Genomic DNA, 17,007 nt, shown 5'->3' with positions numbered 1-17,007 from the left:
ACTCTGTGTTTGAGGGGTTTGAAAAAAATGAATAAGAAATCTTATGAAAGTCCATCGTCTCTCATGGACTCTGAAAAACAAACTGAGGGTTTCTAGAGGGGAGGGGGTGGGGGGATGGGTTAGCCTGGTGATGGGTATTAAGGAGGGCACGTTCTGCGTGTAGCACTGGGTGTTATGCACAAACAATGAATCATGGAACACTACATCAAGAACTAATGATGTAATGTATGGTGATTAACATAACAATAAAAAATTTAAAAAAAGAAATCTTATGAAAAAAAACCCTGACCTTTCTTGCATAGACACTTTTTAATATTATATTACACACCCTAAACAAAGGTATTTAATAAAACTGGTAGATAGTAATTAAAACAAAGATGAAATGAATTGTGTGAAGAATTACTTATAACAAGGCACTATTAATGGTTCCTATGGCATGAATAATCATTGGAAAAGTGAGACACAGTAGGTGAAATTACTTTTTCTCTGATCTTTCTGTGATTGACTTTCATTAATGAAATATTAATCACAGCTTAACACTACAAACAGCCGACACTATTTTTTTTTTTAATTTGAAAGAGAAAGGGGATGTTGGTCTTGTATCGTGCTAATTCTCCTTCCGGGTGTTAGGCTAACTTGGAATCTTAGAACAAACTGTATTTGTCTGCCTTAGGGAAAATCCAATGCAGTCCTCTTTGTAGCCATTAGTCATAAAACCTTGGAAAAAGGAAAAAGGGGGTATGGATTTAGCTCTTCAGCTTGAGGCTCAGTAGTTTCAGAGGTTTTCTCTATGGTAACCACATTCATGGCTATTGGTACTCTATTAGTATTGGCTATTAGTAGTACTCTGTCCTGTTCCTCACAAATTGAACCAGTGGATAAAGGAGATTTGCTGAACAAGGACTCAAGTTTATCTCTCCAACACCCCCCGTAAAGCCTAAAGTCAGAGGCAATGAAGAATTTAATTCTAGAGCAGACTTTGAGATCATTCACTTAAATAAAAGTTTTAGACTTGAGGAAACAGTCTAGGCCAAGAGAAGAAAAGTAACCTGAACAAGGTCACAAAGCTGGTCTGTCAAATGGTTTAAAATAGAAAGTTGGGAGGGAGAGGGGGCTGCATGACTCTCTGCTTTTTAAGTGTTTTTATTTTATTCTTATATTTTTATTTTCTCCCTATAGGAAGAGGGCAGAGTCTGACTCTAGAAAGAGCAGCATACCCAACAGTAAGGAGGTCCCTTCACACCATCCAACAGACCCAGTAGAACTGAGGCGCCTTAATTTTCAAACACCAGGTAAGAAGCAGGACTCATCTTATCCATAATACAGTATTTACTGAAAGTTTTATGGCTAACTGATATTGTTTTGGGAGATAAATACATCACTTTATTTAGAACAATTTTGTTTATCTTGATTTTAATTGTAATATTATTGAGATTCACCATACATAAGTCTTGAAAGGAAAGTTCTTTTTGCAAATCTGAGGTGGAGTAGACAAGACTAAACGTGTAATTCATCTTCAAATTTTGGAAAAACTATAGTCTTGCAAGAATACCTACCATTTGGGGGTTTTAACACAGTTTATTATTTTTAATGACATCTGTCTGGCAAGAATTCAGTTTCTCATAAAGTGAATGAATGGATGGATGGGTGTTGCATCATTCATTCCATGGGGAAAGAATAGATTTATTTTGTATTTTCCTATTAATTTGCGTCTATGTTTCACTGAAGAAAGGGGGGAGTAAGAGGGAAAGAAACAAAGTGAGGCAAAAATTAATTTCTTTTCAAAAATTACCTATACTGCATGTAAGTGGCCAATTTAGGTTTCTTGTGGGGAGGCACATAAAGTGATTGAGGATAAGAAAAATATACTTGTTTCTTCAAGGACATTAAGTGCTTCAACAGAGCAAACATGTCATTCCTGCTGAGGGGCATTTTGTACAGTATTATTCATTCGAGGCTAACTCTATTTTGCTTTCTTTCAAGTAAATTTTATTTATACCAAATGAGTGGAAAATCATAAGTAGTAAAGAGATCTAAAAACATAAAACTGAGTGGCACTGTCATAATACCTAAGGATAATTAAGAAAGTAAAGAACTGATCTAAAGTCTGATTAAAATTTGGTTACCAAATTGTTGGCAAATGTGTCAAATGGACGTCCTAACTCACAGTAGGATACACTACAAATTTGTCAAACTACGCATTTGCAGTGAATTACTTTGACTTGAATACAACGTATTGTGTTTGGCATATTTTCTCTTTTACATGTAGACGTATCATAGTAACTAGTAACAATTCAGTTGAAAGAAGCATCTGGCATTTTCAAAGTGGCTATACAAATCATCATCATAAATGTGGGTCATTTTTAAAGTTCTATCTCAAAGGAGGTTAGACTTTTTAAAAATCGTTTTTTTTAAAAGCAAAGATATACCTCCAACAGCATGAAGGTAGAAGAAAATGTTCATGTAGCCAAAAATCTCCTATATGTATTTTTTTAAGAGGCTGATAAATGTGGACTATGCACGTGTGATGATGATTAAAAAAACCTATGCAGTCCTCTGGGATTGTTGTAGTCTTGTAGATGTTCCTTATTGAGTCTTTATCTAGCTATCCCATTAAGGCAACTGGATATGATTTGAGTTTCTGTAATAAACCTTCTCAGTTCACTTTCTGAAATAGTAGCGTACTACTTCTTTAGGCTATAGGCAACTTCATAATAATGGACCCAGGAATTCATGCACTTTTCAATTTGGCCAAACCAATGTATAGAGGACCTAAAAGACACATAGATGATGTGTTACAGGATTTCTTTACAAGAGCAGCACATTGTGGAAATAGAGAACGACTGTTATTTTGCTGCTCTGCCCTGCCCCCTCTGGCTCTTATGTGAAGTGTGATCTGTATTGGAAACAACCTTGGTCTTCTAGTAGAGACAGAAGCATAGAATAAGGTGAATGGAAAGTCAAAGATAGCCCCAGAAGAAAAAGAGCAGTAAGAGTGCTCTCCCTCATCTATTCCAGCACCAACAGAGTATGTTTCCAGTAATAAATAGGAAGCATGAATGGGAACTATGTAGAAAGGATTATTAGCAGAGTGCTGGCAACTACAAACAAGGAAGGGAATAGAAATGACTTCAACCAAGAGACCTCCATCTATTAAGTACTTCTTGCTTTTATGGGCAATTTTGCAAATATGGTCAAATCAAAAAAAGTTTATAAAGAATCAGATTTTCCCAGTGTATGTGGGAATATGAGATCCATTTATGGAGAGAGCTTGTTAAATTTCACAGAAGTAAATGGAAAGGAGAATGAATGTTGTAGTTGAAGGGACATTGCTTATCTCATCAACAGCTTTACAAAACTGAAATGGTGGCCTAAGTTTATAGGAGGTATCATTTAACAAAGGTTAGACTTATTACATCAAATGGGTAATGAAATAAAGTGGGCAAAATCAATAAAGAGGGAGAAAGGAGTTTAATAGAGGAAGAAAATAGAACAGGAGATATTGTCCTAAGGTCCTAGCACATCTGCTCACTGAGGAAGCACTGTGTTGTGCCTTTTAACACAGGTAAGCAATCTACTTGAGCTTGATTTGTTGAAACAGTCTGTTTACCTCCCAAGCTCCCAGGTTGGCTGTCCTGAAAATTTCACCAGTTGACAAAGAATATAGACTCAGCTATTAATGTGAAATTCATAATAATGTGACCATTTGCTTCAGCCAGTACAGATTCTAAGCAATGGCTACAAATCGCCTTAATTACTTGCCAGTAGGATAATAGGTAGGGTTGTTGACCAAATAACATTTTTGTGTTTTTTCCTCTCCTCTTGTTCACAAATAATCAATGGCTTTCCTGGCTGATGCAATAAAATTATCCCTTTACTAGGTGTTGCACAGCAAATGATATGACGCTCCTTAATTTTTGGGTTTTAAACCCTCTTACTGTCTGAAATGTGCTTTTATATACACCATACCTTTGGAAGTAAAATCGTTTATCCATAAACATAAATTTTGACAATTCTTATTAATGGTATGCATAAGTTGGGAATTAACCACCCACACCTTCACTCCAAACAAATGACTTTCAATGAAATAAAAAACCTGTGATTCATGTATCAGCCCCTAGCACCTGAACTTGTTCATGAAAGCAAGTTCACTTCCACTTCCGATGGATCTGTTGAGAAAGATAAAATATCAAAGACTTCCATTTGAAATGAAAGGTATTTCAGAAGGTAAAGAAAGCACATCATTTAGTTCACTAATTCTATAAATTCTATTTTCGTTTTAAAAAAATATCTTGGGAATGGAAAAACTATTTACTTTTTAAGTATTTCTTCTTGTTGAAGAGCCTAGAATATAAGGAGGCAGATGATTTTCCCTCAATTCTACCCCATACTCCAAAGGTATTGAAAATATATTCCAAATTCCATATAAATACAGTATCCTGAAAGTTTAAATACTTCAAAGAAATATACCCTTCACTGCAGTACTACAGACATACCTATCACTGGGTCAGGAAAAGGAAACATCAGATTCCTGTCCACTGTCTCTCCACTAAGGCACCAAGTAAAGGCAGAGAAATCTGTTGTTTTCAGTAGAACGATCTTTGCAAGGTTGTGAGAAAAAGAAAAACATTGCTTTAGCACACTTTCCAAATTTTGGATGACAATCTAGTCACTGTATTAGTGAAACGCTGTATTCAAGCATCTGAACAGGGTGAGGAAGGCTAACACCCTCAGGAGAGCAGGTAGTACTCTGCTTGTAGGTGTTTCCCATGAATATGCTTAGTAACCAGAATACTGTCTCTTAGAGTTGGCAGTATTCAACTAATTTATATTTAGAACCTAAACTACACAATTAAAAAATAGATAGTTGGCAATAATTAGTCATCATTTATTGGTATACCGGGTCAGTAAGAACTAGTATGAAATATGCAATTCAAGTACCATTGTTTGTATCACCCATGACCTACAAAATTAGAGTCCTAAGTGTATAAGAAGGTATCATTTAGCTAAAGTTAGACTTATCACTTCAAATGGAAAATTGAATAAAATGAGAAAAGGAGAGAGATGTTGTAGAAGAATTTGATAGATTTATTAACTGCTAATCAAGTTTTACAAGTCTGTAAGCTCTACAGAGGAAGGGAAAATACTCACTTATTAAAAGATGGTTTTAGGGGCACCTGGGTGGCTCAGTTGGTTAAGTGACTGCCTTCAGCTCAGGTCATGATCCCAGGATCCTGGGATCGAGTCCCGCATCGGGATCCCTGCTCGGCCGGAAGCCTGCTTCTCCCTCTCCCTCTTCCCCTGCTTGTGTTCCTCTCACGCTGTTTCTCTCTCTCTCTCTATTAAGTAAAATAAATAAAATCTTTAAAAAAAGATGGTTTTAAAATAAACCTCTATTAATCCTCATACATCTTTGTGGACAGCAGTAGCTGGGTGTACACTAAGATGAGTTGATAGATGAGTTACATGTTAAACCAAAGTGAACTGTGTCCATTAGCCTAGGTTGGGAGGAAAGTTCTTTTTGTGTGTAAAAAAATGTTTCCAAGTCTTCTTATAACCTGTACCTCAAATAATTCTTGTTCTTAATTACAAAAGCAACACACATTTATTGGGGGAATTGTGTAAAATAGAAAATAATCTTGTTAAGAATTGTTGTACATAGGTTGTGGCTACACAGGTGTTCATTATAGTAAATATTTTGTATGTTTGAAAATTTTCATAAATTGGAAAAGGTGAAAAAAGCGCATTTAGAAAATAGAAATTACTCTTTATCCCCCCAATTCTTATTTTTCTTCTTTTTTGGGGGGGCATATTTAAAATATAAGTAAAAGATTCCCTATAACTACTCCAAATTTCCCCCTCAGGAATAGTTACCATATACAGCTCCATGATATGCTTCCAGACTTTTTCACATGTATATACAATTCTTTAATTAATAAAAATGTATAGCAGGTCTATAGACAGACAGGTGATATACATAAAATTTCCTGTTTTAACATTTAACTACATAAACATAGACCTTTTTCCAAGTTAGTGTATTAGGTTTTATCTCCTTCTTAGCAGCCGGTGGTATTGATGCTATTCTCTTCTACAGATGACACAAAATGTATTGACTCATTACTTATTAATGGAAGCTATTTTCCATGTTTCACTCTTGCAAATAATACTGCAGTAAGCAGTACGGAGAGCACACATCTTTTCACATCTTTGTTGCTACCTCGAAATATTAGACACCTGGAAATGCAAGTACAAGGTCCTAGGGTAGGCACATTTACCATTTTGATAGAGATTGCCAATTACAGATTTTTTTTGAAATATTGTAAAAAGCCTTTACTTACAGTATGGCAGCCCCTCTGAGCCCTGGCCTCTAGCATTGGACAGAAGACTAAAATAAATATAACATCATCAAAAGATGATGATATATAAGAAAACCAAAGAAGCTACTGATATGTGTTCATATATCTACTTTTTCCCAACAAAGCAAATTTAGAACTTCAGCATCTCAGAGAAATAAGCTTTCTTTCTAGTACAAAGGTGTAAGGGAACATGTAGCTAATAGCATCATGTAGTAAGCCAGTCACCACCTTTCTCTGTGCCTGTGAAATTCTTCCTCTCTGCAGCCTTTTGGTTGCCTTGTCAGTTTCCATCAGAAAAGTTCTTATTTTTTTTTCCTGTGAAATTGTTTCTTCTAGTATTTGTACCTCCTTCTCACACCCCTCTCTCTGCGACCCCCCCAAAAAACCCACAAAAAAAACCTTCAAACAAAAACAACAAAAAACTCCAGTTTTTGTGCTTCCACCTTTTAAGAAAAGAAATTTAAAAATTGATGATCAGATGTTACAATATAAAAGCCTCATTTTCATTCTGAGGATGACCTTAATATGTTTTGCCCTAAAGCATACATGGATGGTAGGTGATTGATGGGCTGTGAAAAACAGTAACAAACTGGTAAAAAGTTATCATATCAGAAAAAGCAGTATCAGCAGCAGAAATGTCTGCACAGCAGCTGAATGGGCCTTAAAAGCTTTTGAGGCATCTTTTCTGATCCATTTGTGCTATTAATGGGATCAATGCTAACAAAATCCATTTTTATATATACTTACCTTCATATTTTGTACTATAAGAAACTTACATATATGACCTTGCTTAAGAATACCATATGTGTTCTTTGTATATTTCAAAAACCTTGGTTCATTGAATAGAAATAGTAAATTTCTGACATAAAGAAACATGCTTTTTTTTTTTTCAAATTCTGCATTCTCAGAAATCCTCCATAAAAATGAGTCTCATTTATGCTATCCAGTGCTTACCTGAAAATGTGCTCTGGAACATCTTTCCCTTAATGATGATCCTAGTCATGGATTAAGTCAAATTGTCATTATTGTTCTGCCAAGTAGCAATTATATCTTGTAAATCAATGTTCTCTTTTGTCTTTAATTCATTATTCATTTTTGAAACAAATTGCAAACATTGAGTATTTGTATTTCATTCAGAGTATTCTAAATGGCACATAAATTATTTTAAAATCTGACCAATATTTTATAAACTAAGTTTCTCTCTGTGACTATTAACTTAGTTAAAAACATTTTTGACAGAGCTACATCATTGATTTGATGAGCAAATTATTTTCTCCCTGTTCCATGACCACAAATTGTTCTCCAGACTTTATCATGTTTTTTTGGAAAGGAGAACCGTGAAGAGAGTATTGTTGAATTATCACACATATATCCTAATAGAAAAAATCAACTAATAGATGTTCCAACACACCGCCCAAAATAAAGATGTTCCACCACTATTAGTTACCTCAAAGGCTTTACTTAGCAAAATAATTATAAAGTGGTTATTGGCATTAAATGCAAGATTTTAAAATTGCCAAAATGAAGCAAGTATTTGCTAAATATTTCTCTATAGATCTTAGAAAATACTGTTGATTAGATTACTTAGTAAAATTAAACAGAATATTTAGAAGGCAAAAACATTATAAATTGGAGTTTTTAAAAAATCTGCCAAATAATACTATAGGTTTTAGATTAAATTAAATTAAAATAGCTTTGAATTTATACCTAAATTTAGTATACCTTTAGTTCATGTTTTCATGGAAACTCACAAAATGTTAAATACAGGTGTGTGTAGGAGCATGTTTTCCCTTTTCCCCACCACTGAAACAGACATACCTCCAAATGAAGCTATTATTGACACATTTTCTCTAATTGAGGGTGGTTTATGATCCCTGTGTCAGGGCATAAATAGTCCAAACATTTCACAGGCCCATATTTATGTACATGGCACCCCTCTGCCCAGGCATTAAATGGTGTAAGAGACAGTATGGCATAATGAAAGTGCCCTAAATAAGAAGTGACAGGGTCTGGGATCAAATCCCCCAGTAGTTTTACTAATAGTGATGACCTCGATCAAGTCCCTCTGAGCTTCATTTTCCTAATTTACAAAAAGAATGTGGAAAGGGAGGGAAAATCAATGAACTTGCAGAGGGTGACCCATGAGAGATGTATACATTGTCACCCTCCCCCAGACAACACTTGATGTCTAGCCCACTGTCTTGTGGATACAAGCATGCTGTCACTCTCCACCTGCTTGGATTGTAATCTACACACCAAAAGAACATTTTGCTCTTTTAAAACAGAGGCAACAATTTAGTTAGCCAAGTGTGGCTTACAGAGGTCTTTTCTTTGACTCCCACTGAGTTTCAACAAAGTTTTAAGGCAACAGTGAAAACTGAGGAAATGTCACATCATAATCTGGGTTTGCAGCTGCTACTAAAAACCTGAAAATTCTTACCTCGTGGCTCTGCAGTTCTACCTGGAAGATATCTACTAGAGCTGAAGAGTTTATCCCTTATGCAAGTTCTCCACAGTCTACACCAGCCCTAAACATGACCCTAACCTTGAGACTGAATGTGAATTGCCATTCATCTCATGCCTATTTTTATTTTTCACATAATACTTTTTTTTTTCTTGAGCCTCCTTTGAAAGTAGGGAAATGAAAGCCGGCCATAGAAGATTGCTTGCTTCAAGGAAATGAGTATGAGCACTTTGTTTGTGAAAGTGTTCACTATGCTCTATCTGGTCATCTTCAGTCATTTACCTTACCAAACTGCCCCCTTCAGCCCCTGGAGACTTTGCGCCTGCTTGAGAAGATTGTAACGGCCATTCCGGAATTAATACAATGGAAAGATGCCAAAACCACTTAAGATTTTATTTACTAGATGGACTAATGTACAAAGTCATTTAACTTTTCTGGGCTTCAGAGTCCTCTTGTGTAAAATGAAAAGGCTGGGTTAAGTGATCTCTAAGGCACCTCTCAGCTTTAAATGCCATGATGTTAAAGTTTTCATTCTCATAACGAAGTCCTCATGACATTACTATCCTAAATATGTACCCTATTAAAAGTAGTCATCATGGTTTTTCCTCCAACCTAAGGCAGATTTCAGTGACTACATCCATCCATTTATCATGTTGATAGTGTATGTTGTGGATATCATAGCTTCAAAATGAAAACACTGTTCAGATTCAACGTGTGCCTTTAAAATGCACTTATGTTGTGCATTTGTAGCTTTGAACTGATAAGGTCGTGACTCTGGCAAGTCCTCATCAGCTGTGAGCTGCACTTGAAGTACTTTGCTACTAATAATGCCTAAAGTACTAAAGCTCACTAAATGGAGAATCAGAGCAGATTCAAAGTATTACCAAAAGAAAGCTGATTATGGTCTCATAAACCCTGATATAATTTTTGAGTGGAAAAAATACACAAGTTACAGTCCCCCCATCATAATTTCCACTGGACCGAGAGCCATTGCTGGGGAACTTTAAAAAATACCAATGCTTGGTTCATACCCTCAGAGATTCTGACTTAATTGGTCTGGTGTGCAGTCTGGAAAAAAATAATTTTAAAACATCTCAAGTGATGCTAATGTAAAAACATTCATCTAATAAGAATATTGTTTGTAGACTGTGAGCAATAGCCAGGTTGCCCAGACAAAAGATTGAAAAAATACTACAGCGACATCAACTTCATAGTTTTCTTAGTGTCTGCTTTTCTATTCAGAATCTAACATGCTTGATTATATCATATAAAATTGTTTCCATGTTGGACAATGGAGAAGTTTGAGGGGAATTATATAACAGTATTTTTTCGTATCTCCTTGGTGATTATTTTCTGGTATGAGCTAGAGTTTCATGTTAGAGTTTCATCCCCAATTTATTAAGTAGCATAATTTTTATGATGATGTTTGTTTCAAATACATGACATAACATCATAGTTTTTGGGTTACTAAAGAAAATGGTGTTGAACTTAAACAATTCAAAAAGGTGATCACTACACTGCATAGATTTTTTAGTTTATAGACAGTAAATGCTCCCCACAGCTCAAAGAAAAGGTACAGTAACTTTTAGAACACTTACATGAGAACCATGCCCAAGAGACCCTTCTCTGTTGTTCCATATGCTTAGACATCCTATGTACAGCAGGTAGAAGTGAGAGTTATAAAGAAGGAAGTGACTCCAGAAGTTACCTGGCTCTGCAGTTTTATTTTACAGATAAAAAATTGAGGTTCTTTTTTTTTTAAAGATTTTATTTATTTATTTGAGAGAGAGAATGAGAGATAGAAAGCACGAGAGGGAAGAGGGTCAGAGGGAGAAGCAGACTCCCCGCTGAGCAGGAAGCTCGATCCCGGGACTCCAGGATCATGACCTGAGCCACCCAGGCGCCCCAAAAATTGAGGTTCTTGATAAAAGATGATTTGTCCCTATTAGTAGATGGCAAAACCAGAAGAACTCTTATCCATATTCTAGTCTAGGATTCCTTCTCCTGTACCATCAGAATCCCACAAATTCTCCTCCTCTTTCCGTGAAACATCCATTCTGCCATTTTTACTTGTCCTAGAATTGTGATGGAAAATGATACATATTGATGTGTCTTAAACAATGATTCTTGAATGCTGTGCTATCTTTGCATATGATATATACATCCTGATTTAGAAGATAATAAGTCAGTATAGGTTTACTTGGATTTCTGTATAATTAGCTTCCAAAGTAAATATGTTGATCACATCTTTGGTTGATTATTATGGTCTTCTACTGCTGTTATACTAATACTTTTCCCATCTCCAACTGGCTTTACTTTTTGCAGCTTTGAGCAGTAATTCAGTCCCCTACGCCTCCCTGATTGGCTCTGTGTCCTCCCTCTCTAGCCAAACCACCACTCAGTCCATATATGATAATAACTCTCTCCCACGATTCGCTCGGAAAGGTCTAAACATCTTTGTCTCTTTATTTTCTCTGTTAAAGCACTGTAATGGATGTCTACATCAGTCCATTTCCATTTCCAGATAAGCCTAGAGTCTCTTGTGCCTTTGCATTTCCATTCTTGTCATTGGGGGTGCCTCATCTGGATAAGATCACTTTAATTATTAGACCACTGTCACCCACCTATTCCCTCCACAGAATATAAATTAGTTCAATTCTACCATCTTTATGGAAAAGTTCCAGAAATGGGCTCCAACATTTTGATTCAAATACATAATTATATCTGCAACAAAGAGTTTCTATTTCTAAGCCAACTCATTTTTATGGGATCTTCCATTAAGATTTTAGTTGACTGGAAGCTATAAACACTAAAACACCACCTATTATAACACTGTACTAAAAGGATTGCTTGGAAGAAGCAAAATAGTTTTTTACTTAACTTACCAGAACTATTGATAATTTGACATTCGAGATAATGGAACTTATTAGATGGCTTTCAATAAATGGCACAATTTCTAAAATGCCCATAAAGTAATCACGTCTTGTTGACTTATGGTCACCGTTCCATAGCCTAGTACCTTCCAAAGAGTCCCAGGACAGCAGAATGTCAAGTTGACCTCCAGTTTGAGCTCCTCCCCCATTCTTTTTCAGCTTCAGAGGCTTCCCTGGGGGCATGCTAGTTGAAGTTTTTCTAGCCAGCTGGAATTTGTAGCCATAAGACATGAGTCAGCGATGCTCTCTCATGGTGCTTTTAAAAAATTTAATCACAAAGAAATGAAATGTAAATCACATGAAAAGTGCAAAAACATTGGAAAGACACAGGAATCACCAAAATTAGTAGTGGATTATTTTTAACAGAATCTGTGAAATATATCACTTCAGCTGGCAGACTGAACTAAGATGTGCTGTCCCTGTCACTGCTTTCTTTCTTTTTCCATCCCCTTTCCCTCCTTGTCCCTTCACCATCTGCTCACTCTCCTGCATTCATTTCCCATTTGTGGACAAAGATGTTTACACCTGAAGTAGATTGTAGGTTTGCTGGGGGTTGAAAAATGGGGACTTGGGGCAAATACCACAAAACTGTTAGTGTGGCCATTTATAAATGTCCAGGTGAAGGCCACAACCCCAACCTCTACAATCTGCTACTAGTGGAAACATTTTTGAAACTCAGTTTGGTGTCTGATTTTGTCATCAGTGATTATCGTCTATGAACTGTGGTGCATGTCATTCTTTGTGTCCATGTTTGCATGTGAATGTCAGTCACCTCCAGGTCTGTGAAATATTTAAACGATCTTAATCAAGTCACAATGTCTAGTGAATCCTGTAAAAACGTGCAGCATTTTTATCAGTCCTTTAAAAAAAGTATATCAGACTATCCATTTCATTTTTTTAACAAATTCGTTCTATTTTATTTTATTTACATCATCATTTCCTTTGCAGGTTCAGATGATTCCGGTTACCCTGGTAACCTTCATTCTTCAAGTTAGTTTCCCTTGATTATGCATAAGTCACTTTATGTTTCCTATCAAGCTACTACTCTTTCCCTTTTAGGTCTTTCTCAGTGTCTGTTTTCTTAGTTCACTTTACACCATTTAATTCCACACAATTTCCATTTCACACAGTGCAGGAGAAGGAGTTTGAAATGACCTAACAGTCATTACTCAAAGCAGAAGTTGACATCAAGTCTGACTGTCAGTTTTCTCCACTCTAACCATATTGATTCATAGCACAATAACGCTTTCTTTTACACTAGGAGTGTTAGTTTGGGGATTATGCTTGGTGACTTTTCATTTGGCTACAAAATTCATCCTTCCCGAGCATGTCCTGCTTTGAGTAACCAAACTATCTGCCTGCTTCCTCACATTAAACATTTTTACTACTCACATATTTTCAGGCCATTTCTAACTATAGTATTCTCTATATTTTGGAATAGTCACCATTGTTTTGCATTTGTTTTCAAATGTGTTTCTTCTTTCCTTTTAATAGGTATGGCTAGCCATCCTCCAATTCCTATCTTGGAACTTGCAGATCACATTGAAAGGTTGAAAGCAAATGACAACTTGAAGTTTTCCCAGGAATATGAGGTATTTCAGTGCATTTATACTTGCAAGTAATTTCAAGAGTTGTCCTCCTCTTCTATTCTTAAAAACTAACTTCATTGGTGTTTTTTCTTTTAAACATGACTGTGAATCAGATATAGAATTTGGTAGTAAATAGGCAACTTAAAAGTGTCTGTAAAATCAATATAGTAGTTGCAGTTTTAAGATGTGTTGAATATCTGATATTCAGTGTTAATGAGGTTGATTTTTCTTTTCTGGTTTTTAGTTCATAGAATATATTGAATTGATAAACTTCCTTGTATACCAGATGGGTGCTAAATACACTAATTCGTGGCCAGAAGCCTCCCTGAAAAAGAGAGTTGACAGGGAATAAGTCGATTTCTCTGTATACTTAGTTTTCCTTGACCTTAAAACCCTTTAATTATGTATACAACGTATATGAGCATGATTTTAGCTTTCAGTCTTAAAATAATGCCAGAATTAATATTAAGATAGTAATATGTTCCTGAAAAGTTGCCTATTTTTGAAGCAATGGTGAACTGAATAGTATCTTAAAATTCTAGAATCCCTATAAGTTCTGTGTGAATTCTTGATGAAAGTGAATGAAAAGTCTTTTTGTATATTTGTGTGCATTTGGACATTGTGGTATTTATCAAGTAGAAAGTTTTAAAATTGGATATTTCTGATATTCCCCAGCAATAGGGACTCATTCTAAAACCAACTCATGAATTGATAACTAAACCATCATTATTCTTTTAGGTCAAATTTGACTTAGCATAAGATTAAAAGGTACAACTAAAGTCTTATTGTGCCAAACAACAAAAGATTGTTGGGTACCTGATTCCATAAAGAGTTTCTATTGATTTACTTAATGGGAAAGTCTTAAAACACATCCCTGTTACCCCTCTTGGTTTCTGTTGTATCAACTTTTTTTTTCTTAAGTTTTTATTTAAATTCTGGTTAGTTAACATACAATGTATTATTAGTTTCAGGTGTAGAATTTAGTGATTCATCACTTACATACAACACGTAATGCTCATCACCACAAGTGCCTGTTGTATCAACTTGAAATGAGGCTGTTGGATTAGATGATCTCTCAGTTCCCTACCAGTTCTAACATGCTTAAAGGATTCTTTTTTTAAAAGATTATTTATTTATTTCAGAGAGAGAGAGATTGCACATGCACGAGGAAGTGCACAAATAGGGGGAGGGACAGAGGGAGAGAATCTTCAAGTAGACTCCCTGCTGAGCATAGAGTCCATTGCAGGACTCCATCTGAGGACCCATGAGATCATGGCCTGAGCCAAAACCAAGAGTCAGACGCATAATTGACTGAGGCATCCTGGCGCCCTCAGTTCTAACATTCTACCCTTTCAGTGAGAACCGCTAAGAGGATCCCCAACCTCAAGTGGCTCTATGGGTTTCAAGTATGTGAAGAAGATCCATGTAAGAAAATCTGGAGTAGTGGGGCCTGTGGCAATCTGGATATTTGATTGGACTTTCTGAAGTCTTCAAATTGTCACTTTTTCATTATTTTAAATTAGTGTGTAAAGCAAAACATATCTGTAGCACCATGGACCTCCACCCTTAAGATCCAGGTAGCCTTTTTATTCAATTTGAATATCCAGCATCTTTGTCAAATATTCAATAAGACACAAAGGGACTTTATTTTTCTGATTGGCTAAACTGTATATTTTTTTTTATTCTCTTCCCAGCATTCAGAGGAACACTTTTAATTTTAGGAAACTCACATTGGATTATGAATTGTGTCATTTTCTCAAATGGTCTGCTTCCTATTCCTTCCCTGTTCTTCTTGGTCATAATGGCTATTTTTAAATTATGTAGTATTTTTTAAAACAGTTTCTGTGGTTCTAGTTTGGGGCTTGAGGCTGCAAATTGAGTTTTTAAATAAAAGAAAACAAGGCAGATGATATGTGCTACCTGGGGCAACATAAAAAACTCTTAGCAATCTTTTACCTTTCCAACCTGCTCTTTATTGTTATCGTGATTCTTCTTATTCTCTTGTTATGTGATATATTTTCTTTATGGCCCCACTTTAATACTTGATTTTGAATGATATAATGGGTCACAAAAAATTAAAAATTGATAGCTCAACCTAAAAGTCAGTAATTCACTCACTACCAATATAACTTTAAACCATTGACAATATTTGCATCACTCAAGAAATCTGTTATATACATTGACTACAATAACCAGCTTCCTTTTAAAATGGAATTTCTCTAGAATACTACATGTAAAGATACTGTAATGATACTCATGTAGCCTTTAAATCAGAAGTGTTCCTTAAAAGCGGTTATGAACTGCATGCTGCCAATGTTCCCATTAAAAACTCCCCCAGTAGCCGTTGACATGATAGCCCACACTGACTTTTCACCATTTATCATGACGATGGTCTGTGATTAAAGCTCCCTGGGCATGAATTGACTCTACTGTGCCTTAACAGCCATGAAGGAGATATTTAAATGTTTTATTCATCTGTGATAATAAGATAAAGACCTCTATATAATATTTTCGGCCACAGAGCAACACTTTGAAAAAAATTGTATTTTACTTGTTATCTTCCATATAAATTTGAATAGATTTTTTTTACTAGTTTTTAGTGAAGAAAATGGAAGAAGACAAGGCACATTACCTTCAAACATCTAATTATTTTGGCATAATCACTGTGAATTAATGATTACTCAGACCTCTCAACAGGAATGAACCTAAATTTGTTACTCTAACTCTAAGACTGAAACAGAGGTTAAAGACATGGAGGCTGCTTACACTGATTCTGAGGTCAGAATAGGAAGAAGCAGATTTAGATATGCCCAGCATTATTAGATCATGTGAGAACTTCCTTTATTGTAAAGGAAACTGGGCTCAGACATTGGATTTAATGACAGCTGGAAGAAGAACCTGAGAAATTAGTAGCAAGAGCACTCCATCTTGAAAATATTTATAAATAATTCTGGTTTCATTTTCTGATATGAGACTGTAAAGTTTTACTAGAATTTAAGGAGCCAGGATTTGAAGATGACATCAAGAATGCAGGGAATAAAGTTCTCTTGACATTTGGTATCTGTCAAAGCCATCGCATGAGCTGGTGAATCTTTGAACAGATTCAGAATAGTATGTATAGGTCTTACCAAACAAATTAGCTAATGACTGTGAATCTTTTGGAAGCCTAATTAAAATCCAGATTTCTGGTCCCAACACCAGAAATGCTGATGCAGTAGGTCAGCCATGACAACCAGGAATGTCTGTTTTATTTATTTTTCCCCAGTTTCATTGATATGTAACGGACATATAACTGTATACTAGTTTGGGGTATACAATGTAATTATTTGATATATGTGTATATATTACAAAATGGTTACCGCAATTAGTTTAGTTAATATCTATCACCTTACATAATTACAAATTTTTCTTATAGGAACTTTTAAGATCTACCTTCTTAGCAATTTTCAAAATAAAATATTGTTAACTATTTTCATCATGTTGCACGTTATGTCCCCAGGACTTATTTATCTTATAACTGGAAGTTTGTACCTTTTAACCACCTTTACGCTTTTTCTCCTATCCCCTACTCCACCCCAACCTCTGGCAGCCACCAATCTGTTCTCTATTTTTGTGAGGTTGTTTTTTTTTTTTAAGATTCCACATATAAGGGAGATCATACAGCA

At 35.5% G+C, this 17,007-nt stretch overlaps 1 protein-coding gene across 1 annotated transcript in view; it reads left to right on the top strand.

Moving 5' to 3' along the window:
* Nucleotides 1-17,007, top strand: part of PTPRD (protein tyrosine phosphatase receptor type D) — a 424,904-nt gene that overhangs the window by 303,699 nt on the left and 104,198 nt on the right. The window contains exons 21-23 of the mRNA XM_088019124.1: nucleotides 1,180-1,292; nucleotides 12,702-12,743; nucleotides 13,248-13,345. Coding sequence (XP_087875250.1) covers nucleotides 1,180-1,292; nucleotides 12,702-12,743; nucleotides 13,248-13,345 — 253 coding nt within the window. The remainder of the gene's footprint in view (nucleotides 1-1,179; nucleotides 1,293-12,701; nucleotides 12,744-13,247; nucleotides 13,346-17,007) is intronic.

Source organism: Eumetopias jubatus, unplaced genomic scaffold (genome assembly GCF_037043125.1).
Source record: "Eumetopias jubatus isolate StellerSeaLion01/CBP00866 unplaced genomic scaffold, mEumJub1_p1.0 scaffold_15, whole genome shotgun sequence".
Classification (NCBI taxonomy): Eukaryota; Metazoa; Chordata; class Mammalia; order Carnivora; family Otariidae; genus Eumetopias; species Eumetopias jubatus.
Note: the sequence above shows the minus strand (reverse complement) of the source record. Positions and strands in the feature narration are given on the sequence as shown.